The sequence below is a fragment of the Chiroxiphia lanceolata genome, chromosome 3 (genome assembly GCF_009829145.1).
Source record: "Chiroxiphia lanceolata isolate bChiLan1 chromosome 3, bChiLan1.pri, whole genome shotgun sequence".
NCBI classification, from domain to species: domain Eukaryota; kingdom Metazoa; phylum Chordata; class Aves; order Passeriformes; family Pipridae; genus Chiroxiphia; species Chiroxiphia lanceolata.
This window is the reverse complement of record NC_045639.1, coordinates 70562116-70580191: the sequence shown is the minus strand read 5'-3', so window position 1 is coordinate 70580191 and position 18076 is coordinate 70562116. Positions and strand designations below refer to the sequence as shown.

At 42.1% G+C, this 18076-nt stretch overlaps 2 protein-coding genes across 11 annotated transcripts in view; one reads left to right on the top strand and one right to left on the bottom strand.

The window, feature by feature from the left end:
* The window catches only part of ARMC2 (armadillo repeat containing 2), a 76778-nt gene extending 66399 nt beyond the window's left edge, over window positions 1-10379 (top strand). For 5 of the 8 annotated variants that reach the window (XM_032683687.1, XM_032683684.1, XM_032683682.1 and 2 more), the window contains one exon: window positions 9949-10378. In XM_032683687.1, the coding sequence (XP_032539578.1) occupies window positions 9949-9955 (7 nt within the window). In that variant the 3' untranslated portion in view covers window positions 9956-10378. Of the gene's footprint in view, window positions 1-9948 lie in introns of all 8 variants that reach the window. The other 3 variants (XM_032683678.1, XM_032683677.1, XM_032683679.1) reach the window with 2 other exon arrangements.
* SESN1 (sestrin 1) overlaps window positions 1566-18076 on the bottom strand; it is a 78443-nt gene continuing 61932 nt past the window's right edge. For 2 of the 3 annotated variants that reach the window (XM_032683690.1, XM_032683691.1), the window contains exons 2-10: window positions 11136-11201; window positions 10057-10257; window positions 8953-9135; window positions 7406-7648; window positions 5996-6143; window positions 5071-5183; window positions 4639-4829; window positions 4280-4424; window positions 1566-2688 (exon numbers count right to left, since the gene is read on the bottom strand). In XM_032683690.1, the coding sequence (XP_032539581.1) occupies window positions 2602-2688; window positions 4280-4424; window positions 4639-4829; window positions 5071-5183; window positions 5996-6143; window positions 7406-7648; window positions 8953-9135; window positions 10057-10257; window positions 11136-11201 (1377 nt within the window). In that variant the 3' untranslated portion in view covers window positions 1566-2601. Of the gene's footprint in view, window positions 2689-4279; window positions 4425-4638; window positions 4830-5070; window positions 5184-5995; window positions 6144-7405; window positions 7649-8952; window positions 9136-10056; window positions 10258-10733; window positions 10822-11135; window positions 11202-18076 lie in introns of those variants that run through there. The other variant, XM_032683692.1, reaches the window with a different exon arrangement.

Below are 18076 nucleotides of genomic sequence, written 5' to 3'. Positions count from 1 at the left end.
ACCTGAGGTCACTGAGGCAGGGCTGGGGCTGGTCCCTTGTGCCCTCCCATCACTCACAGCTGCTGCTCCAGGCAGCCATCGCTACTGTGATGAAGCATCTGTCAATTTAACCATTGTCTTGTTTTTAAAGACTCACCCCGCTGTCTTTGGCTGACACTGTGCTTAACAAACAGCCTCGCTGGTTGTCTTCTACTTAGGACCACAACCCCTCTGCATTTTTTAATGGAAAATCCCCAAAAACTTTCAGGCCCTTTCTCCAAAGTAAGTAGCTTGGAGTGTAGTTGGGATTGCCTGCATGTTGTGGCTCGTGCTCTGATGGCAACTGTGACCATATGCAGTCAGACACACACAGATGCTGCCATGTTTACTGCTCGAAAAGGAAGAGGACACTTGGATGTGTCTGAAGAGCCTTGGATGGAAGTGGCCAGGTTAGCTTTCTTGGAAGAATTCATGTCTACCTTTGACCCCCAAAAAGCAGCAGGAGACTGAGGTGCTGCAGAAACATCCTTCACAGACTGGAAAGGCACAGCTCAGCTGTATGATATGCCCTTAGACAGGAAAGTTTTGCTCTGTTTTTTGGAACATTAAAAATCCTGTATTTTCAGTTAAGAGGAAGCACCAGATGCTTCCTGTTAGTCACAATTTTTGACGGTTTATTAATCTTTCTCCCCTAGATTTTTTTTTAGGTATTTTAGCTTCTTGGACTGTAAACTAAAAACTGTTCCCAGAATGTTCTGCAGTAAGAGAAACCAGTCTGAGCTGAGACCCAGGCCAGAGGACAGAAATCAAATGGATTCTACTTGTGGGCTTGGGAAAACCATTTCACAGATTCATAGAATATGCTGAGTTGGAAGGGACCCATCAGCATCATTGAGTCCATCTCCTGGCCCTGCACAGAACGCCCCAAGAATCACACCATGTGCCTGGGAGCGTTGTCCAAATGCTTCTTGACCTCAAGTCACACTTTCCTGCCTTACAAATAAGGCTTCTACCTTCCTCTGAACAGGTAGGAGTTTTTACACTTGGACTACAACCCCTGTTACAACCAGCTGTAGGAGTGTGTCCAAAATAGTTTGTCACTCCCTTTTAGCAACTCTCCTCCCCCTGTTACCTCTTGCCTGACTGTTATCTCCATCTGACTGCACAGACCTCACCACCCTTCTGGCAGTAGCCAATGAAAATCAGCAGCCTAATCTGGAACTAAGTTCACTACTGAAGGATTTTAAAATCAGTTTAACTCTTAAAATTATATTTAGAGCTAGTTTTTGAAAATAAGTGATTGCATTAACATATATTGGAATCTCTGAGCCCACCATGTCCGTTGCCTGTGAGAAAAGAGAAAACATCAGGAGTATAGGAAGGGTGTTCCTACTACAGTATTAATGAAGATCTAGATCTATGTTTTTAAACTTTATTTTCTCCTATCATTTTAGACTCAGTTGAAAAATTCATGGCTCATCATTTTAAGTATGTTTGCACAGTTATTGTTTCAGACATTTTTTAAGTGGTCTTTGAACCAGTAAGAACAGAAGCTTAAAGTTAAACCACACAGAAACACCAAGAGAAAAAGTTGTTACCTTTATTTCAAAAATACCAGTAATACTGACAAATTTAAAAAGCAATTCACACTCATACAAAAGTATTCATGTGTTCTCCAAAACCAATGTATATTAAACGTCAGCATTTTAATCATGTTTTGATTTACTAAAAATAGATGGATTTTAGCCTAGTTATTTAAGCAACTGCAAAAATCAGTAAGACCAGCGTTGGGCATGTAATACAGTAGGACTGTTTGGCAGTCTAGAACAACATTCCCACACCTTGTCCTAGCTCCTTCTTGGTTCATCTGTGAAAAAGAGGACAAGAAGCTACTCGACACTTTAGGTAGGTAGATCTCTAAAAAGCTCTGAGGACTCCAGTCCCCTTTTTTCCATAGGAAGACCATTGCACTTTGGAGCTCACGAAATAATGCTGAACAAACGTCCTGTAGCATTTTAAGGCTAAACTAGTTGAGAAAATTGACTGCTATCTTTCAGATTATCACTGTGGACAGAAGAGGTTTAGTTCTGATTAAAAAGGGAATCTAAATAACAAGGCTTTTTTGAAACCACACACAGTAAAGGCTCAGACAATAGCAGTGCTCACTTCCACTTCTAGCTTAACTGGAACAGCCTGGGTCTGTTCACTCCACCTGCACAAATAGCAGCATCAAGATTTTCTAAAATTATTCTTGTAGGGAAAGCAAATGTCATCAAATCCCACTTCTTTTCGCGCTCCAACTCCCACAGTATTTGCCTTAACACAAGATCTATATATCTATAGTTTGCTATATTGCCACAAATTCATAGAATGTCCCATACTGTCTAAAGCCAAAATACCATGAGCAGGCAGCACTTCTGTACAACCCTGTCTTTTCAACTGCCAAGCATTCACTGCCGAGTGGCAGCAACGATATTCCAAACATGGAAATAGCTGAAACTAAAGGAGTTATGGCACAATGGGCATCTTAACTTATAGCTACTGTTGGTCCTGAGGCTTCGTATCTTCCTCTGCCACACTGCAGCTGCAGAACATTCCAACGTCAACAGGCAGCCGGAGACATCAGGTCATATAGCGAGTAATAGCTCTCAGAGCATAAAGTAGTTCGGCTTGCATCCGAGCTTCTACCAGAAGCAAATTTACATGGACCTTCAGGAAAGAGAAGTCAGGCTTTAGTGGTGTGCTCACAGTGATGTGCTGCAGCTAAAGGAAGCCTGCAGGGCTGTGGTTTTCGTGTCAGTGCTTGCAGCAGCAGCCACAACAGCAGCAGCAGCAGCAGGGGAGCACTGCCTGTGTGAGCCACCCAGACCATCAGTTCTTGCCATGAAGCTCCTCGGGGACAGAGTAAGTGGCATTGCACAGCAGGGGGTCACACGTGCACCTAAACAGGGCCACGCTCCCAGGAAGAGGCAGTCACCCTTTAGCAGACCAGCTGGTTTAGCTGGAAAAAACAGACAAGCTTTCAAGCACACAAGCCCTTCTTCAGCAGCAGCAGCATATGCACGGCCTGTTCAAATTTAGCTTAGTGAGGGTAATAGATTAAAGGCAAAAGGGCAGCTGGTACCTGTGGAGCAGAGCTGATAAGGTAGTTTGCCCCTGCTGAAACACACAGGTAGTTATCACCTGAACAACGTGGAGTGGTTAGCCAAGGTGAGGCACACGAAAAACTCTGAAGTGCCACAGACCTGCTGTCTTTACTGAGACACAGGTGTTCAGTAGCTACCAGAGTGTTCCCCAAGCTCATCTCCTCAATGTCTTTAATGTTTTTCTTTGAGGATGAGATCAGAAACTGCGTGGGGGAGGGCATGGAAAGTATTTTCTCACTGACAGCAGGTGGCTGTGAGTTTGCTCCAGCATGTGAGGGCTATGTGTGGTTTCATTTGCATGATTTCCCTGAGCATGATTGGTGACTGCATTCAGTGACACGTACATGCAGGATCTTTGGATTTTGATGGCTACGGAGATGCAAAGTTTTGGGCTTTAAAGGAGAATTTGTGTGCTTGAAAAGCTCGTCTATCAGTTAGTCTAACCAAAACATAGGTAAGTGTTTTACTTGAACACCCTTAAATCACTGTAGTTATAGGACCCTGTTTTAGGGGGTTTAGCAAGAACTAGAGCCTTTGATGATTTGAACACTAACGATTCAGGCGTCTTTATGTGTCAGCACTGATTTTAAGCAAGGCCAAGAAATATTTTTCCAAAGAAAAACTGGAGAATGTAAATGTTTTGGAGCAGATATCTGAGAGTTAACAGCAAGGAATATGACTGGGAGGTGCAATTCAGACTATAACCCAGCAGCAGGGCTTCAGGCTTTACCATAAAAGAACTGCTTTGGGGCCATCCATAAAGGACCAGGGGAGTGCACAGACCCTGGCCAAACCAGCAGCTGCTCTGAGTCTAAGGCCAAGGGAGGGATGGATCTAACATCCCTTCCCTGCCTCTCTGGGATACAAGCAGTACCAACTGCAGTTGAGGTGAAGCTGTAGCATTAACATGTCTAACTCCCCCATACTGCTCAGAGCTTGCGCAGTCCATGTCAGCTGTTAGCTAGCAAACATGCAGTAGGAAATGGGAAGGTATTTCAGCCTGGGAATACTACACTTCCTAACAAATCTACTGAGTGTGAGCAGAATCCCAGTAACATCAGCTAAAGCTTAAGTGCTAGCTGGGTAGCTGTGCCTGTCAGGGTGGCATCGATCGGGGGCCTGTGTCTGTCCCTCAGCATGCGCGCAAACTGTACCTTCTCAGAGTGTTCAAACTGCCTCCAGAAGCTATCATACATTCTTTTTGTGGTCTTTTCAGGAGTGCAAACCACAGTCTTGATGTAAACTTTAAAGCTGCGGTCCAACAACTGATTAATTTCACCATAGTCATAATCATCGTATCTGTTCGGAATTGAAAAAAAAATCACTTTCATTTTCAAGAAGCAGTTATTTCACTTGCATTGTTTCTAAGTTCCCATGGCAAAAGAAGTTGTTGAGTCATTTGTACCACTACTGGCCCTACACCATAAACACAAATATGTTTAAAAAATATACACATTTACTTAAATAACAACTCTGCTTCAATTTGAGAAAGAACAAAAATAGTAAAACTGACCTTATTCCAAACATACAATGAATATAGTTCCAAATAGCTCGTCTTAGCATTGAGGTATCCACATCTTTGTGCATGGCCATTGTGTTGTAAGTCAGATTATAAGCAATATGAAACTTCTCGTCAAGTAGTTGTCCCACATCTGGATAAAGACGATTAACCAAGGAATAGCCATGGTCTTCCCAGGAATAATCCTTAGAATAAGTAAAAATGCAGAATGGAGAATGTCAGAAATGACGTTGTGAAGACCCAATGCTTTAATGTAATTGATCTCAGAGCAGGTAATCCACTGGGAGGTGGGGGTTGTTCATTTGCTGGCTTTAAGCCTCACCCACAGGTCAGTAAGAGACAGCACAGTGATTTCCATGTTTGGTATTGGGCACAACAAACAGATTGTGCACTAAGCCTCCCAAGAGCAGACCCCATCCTTGTTACCTGAACACGAAAGGTGGGCACATGCATTCCGTGTCTGGAGAAGTCTTTGTAACCATAGCTGGTATCCTCAAAGTGACGAGACACATCTCTTGTTGCTGCAGATTCTTCATCTTCTGGTAATATCAAACAGAATTTCACACAATTTTGGTAAGAACAAATTGAAAGTCTCCTAGCAGAACTTTTGCAGAAGAATGGGAGTCTCTGTGCTTTTTAAACAAACACAGAGTTTCACTGGACTACCCGTATGAAGATTCTTTGGTACAGCTCAGTGTGACTACAGCTATGGAGGCAACTCCATGAAAAACACTCAGATTCTTTCTAACAGACAAACATCTTTTTCTCCCTTCTTTTGTGCACCAGTCTTCACCCTGTCCCCTAAGTCTAGGGGACATTTTCCTCCTAACTCAAGGGGTCTGTAAAAATATCAGGGGAAAAACCTGTTTTGGAACAGATTGCTTCTTAAAAAAGAGACTTCTGAGACTTCCAGATGAAACTGTTGAAGAGCCCATGACAACCCTAAGCCTGTAAGAGGTTAGGTATTGTCTCTCAGTCACCTGAAAGCAACATTTCATACACACTAACAGCAAAGTGGATAAGGCCTTTTTACAGGGTCTTGTGAGATGCTTAAATCTCTTGTGAAACTTTTAAATCTCTGAAAAGAGAGATTCTGTTTCTGCTGGAGATTTTTATTAAACATAGTATTGTTATGGTGTGTTTCAGAGAAGCCACAAATTTTGGCACTACTTTGCTTTTCAGTGTTCTGGAAGAAAACAATGCATCTCTAATCTTGATCCTTTCAAAGAAATGGTAATGTTTTCGAGACATCTAATAACACTCCCCCTCCCCCCTTTTACAGTGGTAGGTATTTCTTCAAATAATTTGAGAAAGTCTAAATAAAGATATATTCACTCTACGTCTGTTCTACCTGAAGAACACACGAACATGCTTTCTCTCTTCTCCCTTTCAAAACGTGTAGCCATCTCTTCCTGGCTGGCCTCTTCTTCGTCTCTGCACTCCTGTAGCTGCTTCATTTTCTCCATAAGAGCTTCAACTTCACAGACCGACTCTGTAGACTTCAAAAGAAGAGAAAGACATTTAATTTTCATGCAACGAGAACTGACAAAGACGGCAGAAATTGTCAAGCCAGAAAATTTAAACGCAACTGATATCCTTCATTTACATATTTAAATATGGATTTTTCAAGGAAAACATTTTTTGAAAGAAACCTGTATTGACCCAATGGTTCACATTTAGTCATCATCTCAGTTAAACTGCTGGAATTTTTAGCATGATTTAAAAACTACAGCATTTTGGAACAAGTGGTTCGCACACTAAAATTAGTTTCTCTTACTTAATCTAAATTAACAACTGAAAAACAAGGAGCTGTAACAGAAATTCTGATAGAGGAAGTAACCACAATTTACTACCCAACTGTATTTTTCCCCTTCTCTGCTCACAGAGAAGAAACACTGAAGGAAAAAGGAAGAATGAGTGTAAATGCAGATTTAATGAAGCCTCAAAAGAAAGCTAGTTCAAGATAATTGTATTTCACAGGAGCTGTTTTAACACCACAAGACTATTAATTCGGCATTCAGTCTTGTAAAAATCCATGAGCACAAAGTGTAATAAAGTTATCTTTAATTTATACAGTTCTGCCCTTTTCCTCTCTGCCTTCTGCAGTTTGCTCCTTCAGAGAGCCAGCAAGCTCCATCTAACAAAATTTAAATGCCATTTAAACCCACACCGTTGCAGTAAAGTCTCGAGGGCAAGGAACCTGCAGCAGAAAATGCCCTCATGGCTGTTCTTAAACCAAAGTGCAGTTAACATCATGCTTTTCACTAACTGGAAGCAAGTACAGATCAGCATAACTGCTGCAGGCAGGAAATGCCTGTTTTAACGACAGTCAGAAAACTGAATGATCTGTTAAAATGATCTGTTGTGTGATGCATCACAAACACCTCAAGGCAACAAAGTCAGAGGCTGGAATCAAAGGAAGACCCCACTTTCCACTGCACCCATGAAAAAAGCATTCCTGGCCACTGCTGCTCAGGACACATACCACGAACTAGTTGAGACCTGGAGTCATCTCAGTTTGCTTTTATGAATGACAGGAGATCCAAAAAAATAGACAACAGAGATTGGATCTCTCTCCCTTTGGTAGCTTCCCCCAGCTTACTACTGTCATTTCAGTTCCTCCTAAATACACTTTTCCAACTGGTTTAGGCTCATCAATCCCACTCCCCATGAATGAAAAGAGACAGGCACCCTCCACGTGTTAAGTTTACAAAGAAACTACTGCTATAGAAAGAGATTGTTTGTTCAGACAGATACTTACTGGAATACTTCCAGTTGGACTGGCATGGATTTCCTCCACCCCGTGGTAACCATTTGTAATATCACATATGCAGTAGTTACTGACGGAAGGGGGCCTGAAAGTGTGACCCCCCTCACAGTCGATCTCTGGGCTGATCCCACAACCAAATGTGAAGGAAGCAAGGGAGTGGTAGTGTGTAAGGAGAACAACTGCATGGATCAGCTCTGCCAGGGACCAGCTGTTCTCTTCAGTCTTTAAAAGTTGCTTAAAAAGTAATGCAAGACAAAAGTATTAAAGTCATTCATAAGACCCCCCCCTTAATGCAACTGATCAACACATTTCTTTACCAGGTAAAATTATTTTTCCAACATCCAATCTTGCTTCCTAACTCTCTGCTGCCATTAATGTGCTCAGTATCCTGTTACCAGATGACTGCCAGGGTTAAGCCACAAAGGAGATGACTTCTCTCCCCTCTCTGGTCCTCAGCAGTTGAATCAGTTTGGGTTTCCCTTTTGTAGCGTGTGGTTTGTATCGAGGCCAGACTGACTTGCATTGAAATTTCACACCTCAAATGAAGATGCAACCACAACAGCTGCATGTTTCTTCAAATGGTCTTTGCAGCATCAGAAAACCCTGGCAACTCCTTGCAGATCAACTGTGTCAAGAACCTGGCATCAGGGCCGGGCTCCCTCCATCTTGTCCCTGGGGGTGGAATGCTCTAGATTTCACAAGAAGCTTCAAACTCTCAACTTCCCCTTCAGGCAGGAAAGTGTGGGAGGTTTGGGGCCTTCTGGCAGAGCATGAGCCCTCCTGCACAGCCCAGTGCCCTGCCTCCCAGCAGGACCTGCCATCACCTCTCTGCCTGGCAAGGCAGCACTGAGAAAGTCTCAGCACCCACATCCTCCTTGCTCAGGGCACAGACAGAGCAGAGGAGGTGCTCCAGTAGCCAGGGCTCATCCCGGGGCAGGCCATGAGAGCTGCCGTCGCCACACACACGCTGCACGTGCCCTCGGAGCTGGCTGATCTAGGTGGCCCTCAGAGGAGCAGCCCCTTGGTGGCTTGTTGGTGCTGTGGTCCTGGCTGGCTTCTACCACCACTGCTCCCCTGGGCAGCTCTGCCAGCCTGCTCCCTCCAACCCAGCCTGAAAACTCAGCATTTGAACCAGGCAAAAATGTGGTGGCTGATGTTCTGCCTAACCTCTGGCAGCATCTCAAAAACCCAGCGGTTCTGGCTACTGAAAGCACATGACTTAAGGAGGTGGCAGACCTGAGCACATCGTTATTGCACCAATGGAACTCTGACATGACACTCTGAAATGTCAAATTACAAATGTGTTGTAAATTAAATTTTAGTCATTTAAGAGCAGTTATGATCACTGGCACACAATCACATTAGTTTTACAAGGGCACAAGTGATACTGTATCATGCTATATCACAGTGAGGTAGCGCTGAAATCAAAGTCACTAATAGAAAACATCTTTAACCCAGTCTGGCTCTTAATCCTAAGAATATGTGATTGCATTACTGGAAAAAAAGGGTACATTCACATTACTTCAGGAAAGACCTACCTCGATATGTTCCTTGGTGATAAGCCAGGGTCGGTGAGCCAACATTTTGTTCAGTTCTCCTAAATTTTGCAGTTTTTGAGGTGCATTTTCCAGACCATTCAACCATTTGGGGTCTCCACCAACATGAAGGAAGTCATTCACATGGAGGTTAACAAGGTAAGAGCACTGATGTCGTGCTGCAGCCTAGAAAGGAAAACAGTGTGATACAGAAAACAGTTACAGAAAGTGCTTTATGACAAGTAACATAAGTCATCATTTCCTCAAAATATGCAAGAATAACACTTGCAGTGATCAAAGGCTGAAGTAAAAAAAAAATTCTGAGATGAACACATCAGCTTGTTTTGATTATTGTTCTCACAACATAAATATCCCTCATTCATATACACTATAACTATGCTGGCTACAGGTGCAAAATGCCTATACCCAGGGAGAAGTACAGGCACGGATTTATTATGTCCTGAAGCAAGTAATCCATGCTGCATCATACTCCCCAGGGGATAGAAGCTGTCTCTAGGTGAATTTTTACCAGCAAAAGCAGGTTTTAGAACACACATAGCAAGAGAGACTACAGGCAGCTCTTCAGCCAAGACAGATTCATTATAATTTATTCAAACACTAATATTTTCTGCATCAAATTAAGATGCGGCCCAAAACTTTAATTCAACTTCAGCAAGCAAAGATCATTGAATGGGCAGACTGGAAATCAACCACTTCTGGCAGAAGAATTGCTTAGAATTTAGATGCTCAGAAACAGATGATGGGACTGACTACTGATTTAGAGGGAGGTGTATTTAACAGGACACACACACATAGAAACAAGCTTTCTTGAGAAAGTTTCTGAGATACTAAGGACACCAATAACAAACAACTGTCTAATTTTTATAACACATTTTTCCCCTTTTTCTCACAGTCCTACCAAAACTGTGAATAAGTGCTGATCTTATGAAACGATCTGTGAGCCAGACACAAACAAACCTACTCTGCTTTTCCCCTTAGCTCCTGATGAAATGCCTTTCCAACTAGAAACTGCAAAACACAGTAATAAGCACTATTAAACAAGACCAGAGACTGCTGCCAGAGTGGCTGTTTCTGCTCGCTGCATACCATTATCCCGATGTAGTGTCGGTAATGAAGCGGGAGTGGACCATCCATTTGCAGCAGATAGTGCTGAGTTTTTAGAAAGCTTTCAAGATACTGCGGGTGGAAAACCATCACCAAGGTAACATTGTCCAGTCTGCCCAGCGTGGCAAAAGAATCTGCAAACAGCGTGTGCATCGTGGCGTCTTCGTTTCCCACCTGAATTGTCTGATTGAACAGAAAGAGCAATGAGCAATATTGTCCAAGTACCACCAATGAAATAGTAAATAAATGTATTACCACAGCGCTCAGAGGTTCCGAGTGAAAGGAATTATATTACAAATCTATTAATGGCATTAGTGCACATCAGGCACATAAAATCCTTTTAATACCTCTCATTTAGGAGGTCACAAATGGTTATAACAGCAAAAGAAGATTTTTGGCTTTGGTCAGTACAACACTGATTTCTCATTTTTAACTGTCTCATCACTTTCTTGAACACCCAAGCTTGATCTAACTTAGTTCATTATAACTAAAATTTAATTGAATAATCACTTTTACTATGGATAAAAGAGGAAAAGAGGTAAAAAACTAGCTAAAATGACAAGAGAGAAAAATAAAAGAAAATTGAAACTTAAGATTCTAAAATTCCTAGAAAACCACAGGCATAATACTAACTTTTCCTCTGCTCCAAATTCTCTTACCAGACAATCAGGAGAGAAGCACCAGAAATGCTCAGCCACGACACTCTGAAGCTTCTCAGATTCTTCAGAATGGTAGCAGCAGCTCAAGAAAAAGCAGTCTCAGAGCAGGGGGGCAGGTACCTTGTGGACCAGTAGGAAATTACATCCGGATGTTCACAAGGAAACAGTACTGGGTTTCTCTCATGCTAGATAGCAGTATGGGAGGGGTCATAACTATTCCAAAGCTCCCCAAGGCTCTTACTGTTCTAGAACTGTAGCCAAAGTCTTCCCAGGACTGAATGTGATCACTACTGAAAATGTTTTGCAGCTCAGCAGCTGTCCTGAAAGCAAATGTGGGCTACTACTAAAAGGACGTTCCTTAAAAGCATAAAGTTCACTATGTACTTTAAAATACTACCACACCTCCTTCTCAGGGATGAATCTGCTTGGTCCGTGTCCCAGTGGTCTAGGAATTCTTATTCCAAGTTCCTAGAAGAGAAAATTACACCACCTCAGCATTTAGTTATAAACAACTTTTTAGCTGTGGTTGCAAGACAGAAGAGAGTTCTCCATTCAGAGCTGGGCTTATTTGGGTACTTGTGGTACTCTTACACAGGCACTTTTACTAGTACTGTTTGTACAAATGCAGATTTTTTTTTATAGAAGTGCTTTATAATTAGCTGTGCTTGTTTACAGCGCACTGCCCCACTCCAGCAACAGAAAGTTCAACAACAAAGGCCCTGTCAAGTGAAGAAAACACATACAAATTTATATGCACATGCATACACACACACATACACACACAAACACACTACAGCCTGGTTCACAGAAAATTCTGCATAAAGCATATTTTGGCAGGGTGTCCAGGACAAGGAGTTCAGAACACGCCGGCTGCTGTGTGGTTATGCCACTGATACAAAACGAGGCTGCTGTGTGTGTGCACATCCGCAGTACACCAGCACACAACACTCTGTGCATCTGTCAGGAAATGAAACAGCTGTAACCCTAATCAGATTTCTTTTTCCCAACCTCAAAGAGCACTCAAACTGCTGAAAGTACCTGATCTACATTTGCATCTGCTTTCTTTTCAAGACAGGATAAAAAGCTATTCACGTTTGGAGGGAAGGAGGGAGGGGATTTTGTTCAATCAGAACAGCAGCAGCCACGTCTTTGCACACACTTCTGTGGACACGTTACCTTACAGGTAAGGGGGAGGTTAGATACCCCCTGGCAGTTCACTCCTTGTCCTCTCCCTCAGCCAGATGAAGCTTACTGACTGGCCTAGAGCACTCTGGGCCCTTTGTGCAGCCAAGAAGCAAATGCCTAAAAGACTTGGATGCATTTGTGCCCTGCCTGTTACACCGTTCCCTTTGGAAGGGTGGGAGCCGTATATTCAAGGGCAGTCTCTGCGTTTAGAACAGAGCAGCCCTCAGAGAAGGCACAGCAGGGTCCAGGGGGCACATACCAAAGCAGGACATGGCCTCACCACACACATTCACACATGCCCACCTCCCCATCCCTCAGAGGCTCCCTCCGTCACGTGTGCAGCATTTGTTGCAAACCAGCTCTCCTGAGGGGATTACTCCCCAGCAAGCAGCTTGGCTTCCCCAGAAAAGATGGGAGCCCTGCCACCCAGACCAGCTTCCTGCAGGGCAGCTGATGACATGGCACTCTTACAGATGGAGGGAGACCTGGGATTAATGCAAGGGATGGAGCTGAGTGCTAAACACTAGGCTATATATAAACTAATGGTTTGGGCTCCTTATCTGTTCCCTCTTTCCCAATCGTCTTTGAGAATATATCCATTGCCTCCATTCCATAGCCCAAACCATCCATTTTGTGATGATATCAACTCCATCCAGGTTCTCAAGCGGATTTTGATGAATAAATAACCATATACTGAGCCAGTTCAGGCCACACAGAGCAGAGGGGCATCTTCAGCTGGTTTAGGCCTCAAGAGCAGATGAAGCCCCCAAAACTTCCTGCCAAATGCAGTTTTTAACTTTGCTACATTTTCCCCACATAAATAAAGGCTGTTATAAACATGAGATGTTGGTCGCACTCACTTCTGCACTCTTTCTGTCTTTAGCTGAGGTTTCTATTTGCATGAGTTCACTTTACGAAAGCAATTTTATTAATCAGTTACCATTCCCTGAATTTTCCCCTAAGATTAAAAACCAGCTTCAGAGCCAGAAACAATCAGTACAGGTCTAAGTGTACTGATTGTACTCTTCAGACTCTGACAGTCTCCTTAAATCCCAAGTCAGATGTCTTAATTTCTCAAGTCTTATTTGGATGAAGTAAGATCAAAGGGCAGCTCTCTACTAGTAGTCTTTTCACTTTTTCTCTGCAATACAGCTTTTTCCTGCTGAGGGTCCCAACATTCACAAGCAAATTTTCCCTGTCAGCCAAGTAATGTCACTTGTAGGATGGAATTTATTGCCACCTCTTCTCAATGCGCTAGCAGAGCTTCTTATTTCAGCTACAACTACACTAGCAAATTAGAGAAACATCTTACATCAAAATGACAGCAAGCAAAAAAAGTTTGTAAGCATCATTTAAATTAGCAGCCTGTAAGCAGCATTTCATTTAGCAGATGTCTGCAGGTGTCTGCCAAATCAAGCACTCCAAGAAAAATACCTTGACGTTTAATTCTTGAACAACTATGTTTCAGTCTTTCCCTTTCCCAGAACAGTAGGAGGAAGAAAAAAAACCCACAATTTAAGAACCTGAGATGAGCAGGCTGCTAACATATTTTGCCTGGCAATATAAAATACATCACTATCAACACACTTCAGTTTTTTAAAGCAGAGGTCAAACTTATGATTACACTGCAAATAACAGATTACACATTACTTAACTCACCAAACACTCTCTGCAAAGTGACTTAAGAGGTTTTTTAAGGATTAAATAAGTTGCTTTGTTTCCACTGAGGAGAGGGAGCATCCCCCTGATTGATATCATGGCACCAACCCAGTCCTTGAGAAGCCTGGGTTCAAGTCTCTATTCTGACAGAGAAGTTGCAAAGGGTTTGTGAAGATGACCCTATTTCCCATCTGCAAAAGGGGGGTTTCTCCCAGAGCATGCTGAGAACAGAAGCAGCTTGCCCTGAGGTGCATGCTTAACACAGTCATGAGACTTGTGTAAAATCTGACCCGTTAGAAGTCTTTTGAAAACTTTTATTCTTCAGTTAAAAGCTATGGCAAACCTTTTATACTGCCTTCCCCTCTTTTTCGGAATTAGCATTTAATAAAGTTCCCCTAGTACTTCAGAAATAGCAGGGGTGCTCCCAGTATATCAACATTTCAAATACTACATAGATAACACAGTAATAATTCTCAGAACAGTCCTAGTGAATCTTCCCTTCATTTTAAACATATTTCTATGCTCCACAATACCCTTCACTAAGCCTCCATCTTCCAAATACACTCAAGGAGTACCACTCTCCTTCCCTTTCAAAGGCAAGACCTGCATCCTGACCAGACACATCACATCTCTCTCCTGCACCTTCCTCCTCAAGCTCCACCTCACCTGGAGCACCAACAAGCACTTGGTAAAGCAGGCAAGGCCAGGACGAGCAGCAGTTTGAAAAAAACTATAATTATTTTGGTTATTACAAAAGTATAAGCAACTTTCATGCGATTCCAGACCACTGAGTTGCACACCAAAGTGACCTACTTAGTGACGTGTTCTCTGCATCAAACTTCTCCCAGCTCCTTTCCTCCTGTTTGTCAACCTCACCACACCACTTTCATTCGGTTTAGAAACTCTGCAGCTGAACAGAGCTCCAAGCTCAGCAGAAAGCCAACCACAACTGAGGCTTTAGGTGCAAATAAATAATAATAACAATAATAATAAATAATAATGATGATGCTGCATCAGAGGCACTCCATCTTCAAAGCCAGACCATAAAACTCAGGTTTCTGCAAAGCTGAGGACCAAGGGTGGAACAGATTTCACTTCCAACACCCAGAAACTCAAGCTAATGGAGGGAGGTGGGCCTTGCCTGGTGGCAATCCACTCCACTGCTCACCTGCCATATAAATGCTGTATTGTTATGTTGGCAGAGACAACCCTGAAAATCCCAGAAAAGCCTCCTCTTTCCCCTTCTGTAACGTAATTTGTATTTCTCTACAGCCACTATTATTATTTCTATGGGAACTATGTTCAACAGGAACCTGGTGAAGTTCATCATCATCATCATCATCATCACCATATCATCTGAGGAACTCATCTCATGTTTAGAAAATGCAAGATTCCTGTGAGGTAGGACAAGCGATCTCCCACTGAGGGAAAAAAATCCTCTGAGAAACAGAAAAGCTACACGTTACAGAAACTGCTACAGAAGACTGGTGGCTTGAGCTCCAGTCACGGGGTAATGCTGTAACCAGCAGACTGAGGGCCTTTTCAGACACTTCTCAGCCAGGAAATGTTTTATGCAAATTCACACCAAGAAACAGCTCTTCAGACTGAGACAGAAAAGTTAATGAGACAAGTCTGCAAACTTAATTACATACTTCCCAGTTACCATTCTCTTTTACCAGTCTGGCCTAGTTAGCACATCCAACTCCACAAGGACAACCAGACCAAAAATCTGTACTGCATGCACATACATGCTCAGAGAAGACCACTCTAAAGCCTCCAACACATATAAACTCACACAACTGACAGCTTTTCTGTATCTTATGACTGTCAATCAAGTCCACTTTTTACTAACTTTTTAAAGTGTCTTGACAGGAAGAGCGTTCCTATCAAATTTAAGTAAAAGCTTGAGATGGAGAATTGAACAGCAGATGTGTAGAAGAGGTTTATAAATATTTAAAAGTACAACACACATCACCTCTGCTAGTAATAGAACATCATCTGCTTTGGCTCTGTCTCTTAAAAATGTAAGTGAAGAAAATAAAAAGTCACAGTCTAAGCAGATATTCGGTATCAGAAATTTCACCTAGAAAAGCACCTTCTGCAGCAGACCTAAGCTACAAGCCAAGTCACAAGGCCTCTGGAACAGGAACAGCTATCAAACCTTAGCTGCAGTTCTTCTTCCACAGGGTTCCTAAATGCTTTTTCAGCAACCCTGTTGCTCCTTGCAGCTAGAGGTCTGTCTCTTACCACAAAACCTCTCCCAAAACTCAATGATAGTTTTGTCTGATGAGTTTGGGGACTGTTACCAAACTGCTGATTTTCAGTCATCCAGGATTCATGAGCTGAGCACTAGCTATGACCCACAATGCTCAGACTGCTTCCCGGGTGTTAGCAAAGTGAGTAATTTTGCTCCCCTCGAGTACAGTCAGTACCACTATCAAACGTATCAAATGTTACATCTTGCAGGGAGACTTATTTACATACTTATTTAGGCCTTCTCTAAATGGCAAAGAGAACATTTTATCATAGACAAGCCATAGGTAAAATAAAATTGTAATTATCAATTTACTTCACTAAATCACATTTGGATAAACATTTTTATCTGAATCATCTGTGTCCTGATTAAGCACTAAAAGCTGCTAGATTCAAATTCAAAAAATTATATAAAAATCACACCCCATAATACAATATAAAACAATCTAAAGTAAGGAAACAGAGAAGGGAAATGAGTTTGAGGTGATTTTTTTTGGAGGTAACATTTTCCTAGAAAACCAGTCATCATTTTATGTAATCTAGGTGCATTCCTACACAAGCTTAAGGTTCAGAAAGGCACAATGAGCTGTGGGTTAAAAACTCTTCAACACAATCTCCTAAGAGAACTAATTCCTCCAACGTTCCAGTGCTGAAAATTCAGCATAGTATACTACAAAATGGATTTGAGGCATGGGCATTAAAAATACCCATTTAGGGCTTTATAAGCTTATAGGATGAAATGCCCCTAAGCATCTAAGTGTCCAAGAAGGTTGTGCTGCATTTCCAAGAGAGACTTTGGCACTTACCAGCCTAAGAGGCTTCATGCTGCCGCTGCTGTTGCTTCTGCTTCGCTCACTGTGTCTGGTTCCTACTTCCCTTTTAAAGGTCACTGACAGCAAAACCTCACTGGTGGTGACACTGACAGGCTACAAATGGAGTTTCCTTGTTTAGGACCTCAACAACAAGAACTGGCACAACTGGCCCTACAGGACAAGTTGTCACCAAGCTGATACATACTCAGCCTAAAAGCTGTATTTTCAGTTCTGCAAAATGCAGTAGCTACTGTAGTTTCATATCAGATGGAGAGATTTTGGAAAGGAAGGGATTAAGAAACAAAAAGAAGTGATTAAATATGTTTCTTTTCTTACAAACACACACACACAAAACACTCCACAAATGTTATATCTTTTCTAAATGTGGGGCTATGCAGAACTGGCAGTTTTTCCTATTTTATTCATTTACCTAATCCTGAAGTAACTGCAATTGTTGTGGCTTTCTCAAACAAACCGTGATTCACATTATAATGACAGGAAAAAAATTACCCCAAAAATGTTCACGTACTCTAAATTTCTGCAGTGGATCCATTTGCTGGGCATCTGAGACTGTCGTTCAGCTGAAGCACCAGACATGTCTCCACTTGTACAGATTTAAAGAACTGAGAACAAGTACTCCCCCTCTGTTACAAAGCACTTTGTTCCACAGACCTACCACTCTTCACTGTAATTAGAGCATGGCAAATGCTGAACTGTTTCTATTTCACACAGAATATATTATTCCTATATGAATTTAAAGACTTAAACTACATTAATTCCAATATCAGTAAGTGTACTTTCTCTGAATGTCTCCAAGTCCACTGAAATTTCTGATTTTAAAAACATCCCCATCTAGTTTACATGACTTGATTCAAGACAGAAATCAAGGTAAGTGAATGTGTCCCCAAGGTCACACACCTTGTTCATAATGGGAGGAATAAAAGCAAAGCCCAGACTACTCTGTTTCCAGCTCTAACACCTCTTCTCTGGTCATCTTCTAGATCTGAGTAGTACAAACAGGTCCAACTGGAGTAGTCTCAAGGTATCCTATTTTTCCTCAGTAACAGCTCTTCCTAAAGTGATTTTGTGACACAACTGCCTAGAGTCCACAACCCAATATACTTTTTATATGAGCTCACTGAAACTGAGGCTGAATTTCACTGATTAATGCCCAGCTTTTCTATCTGGCACATCTGTAATATGTACAATGAAACAGAAAGATTAAAGAGCAGAGGATTTGAAATGAATGTCTGCAATTTCCCTGCTGTAAACACTGTTTAAATACCAATAAATTGGTGACACAGGAGGAAACAACTTTAAATGTGATACTTAGCGTTTGCTTACATAGAGGGTATTGCTGGATTGTGTCAAAGCAATATGTATGTATCCATACGTACCAACGAGTTACTAGATCAGTGCAAATCAGAAAAATTC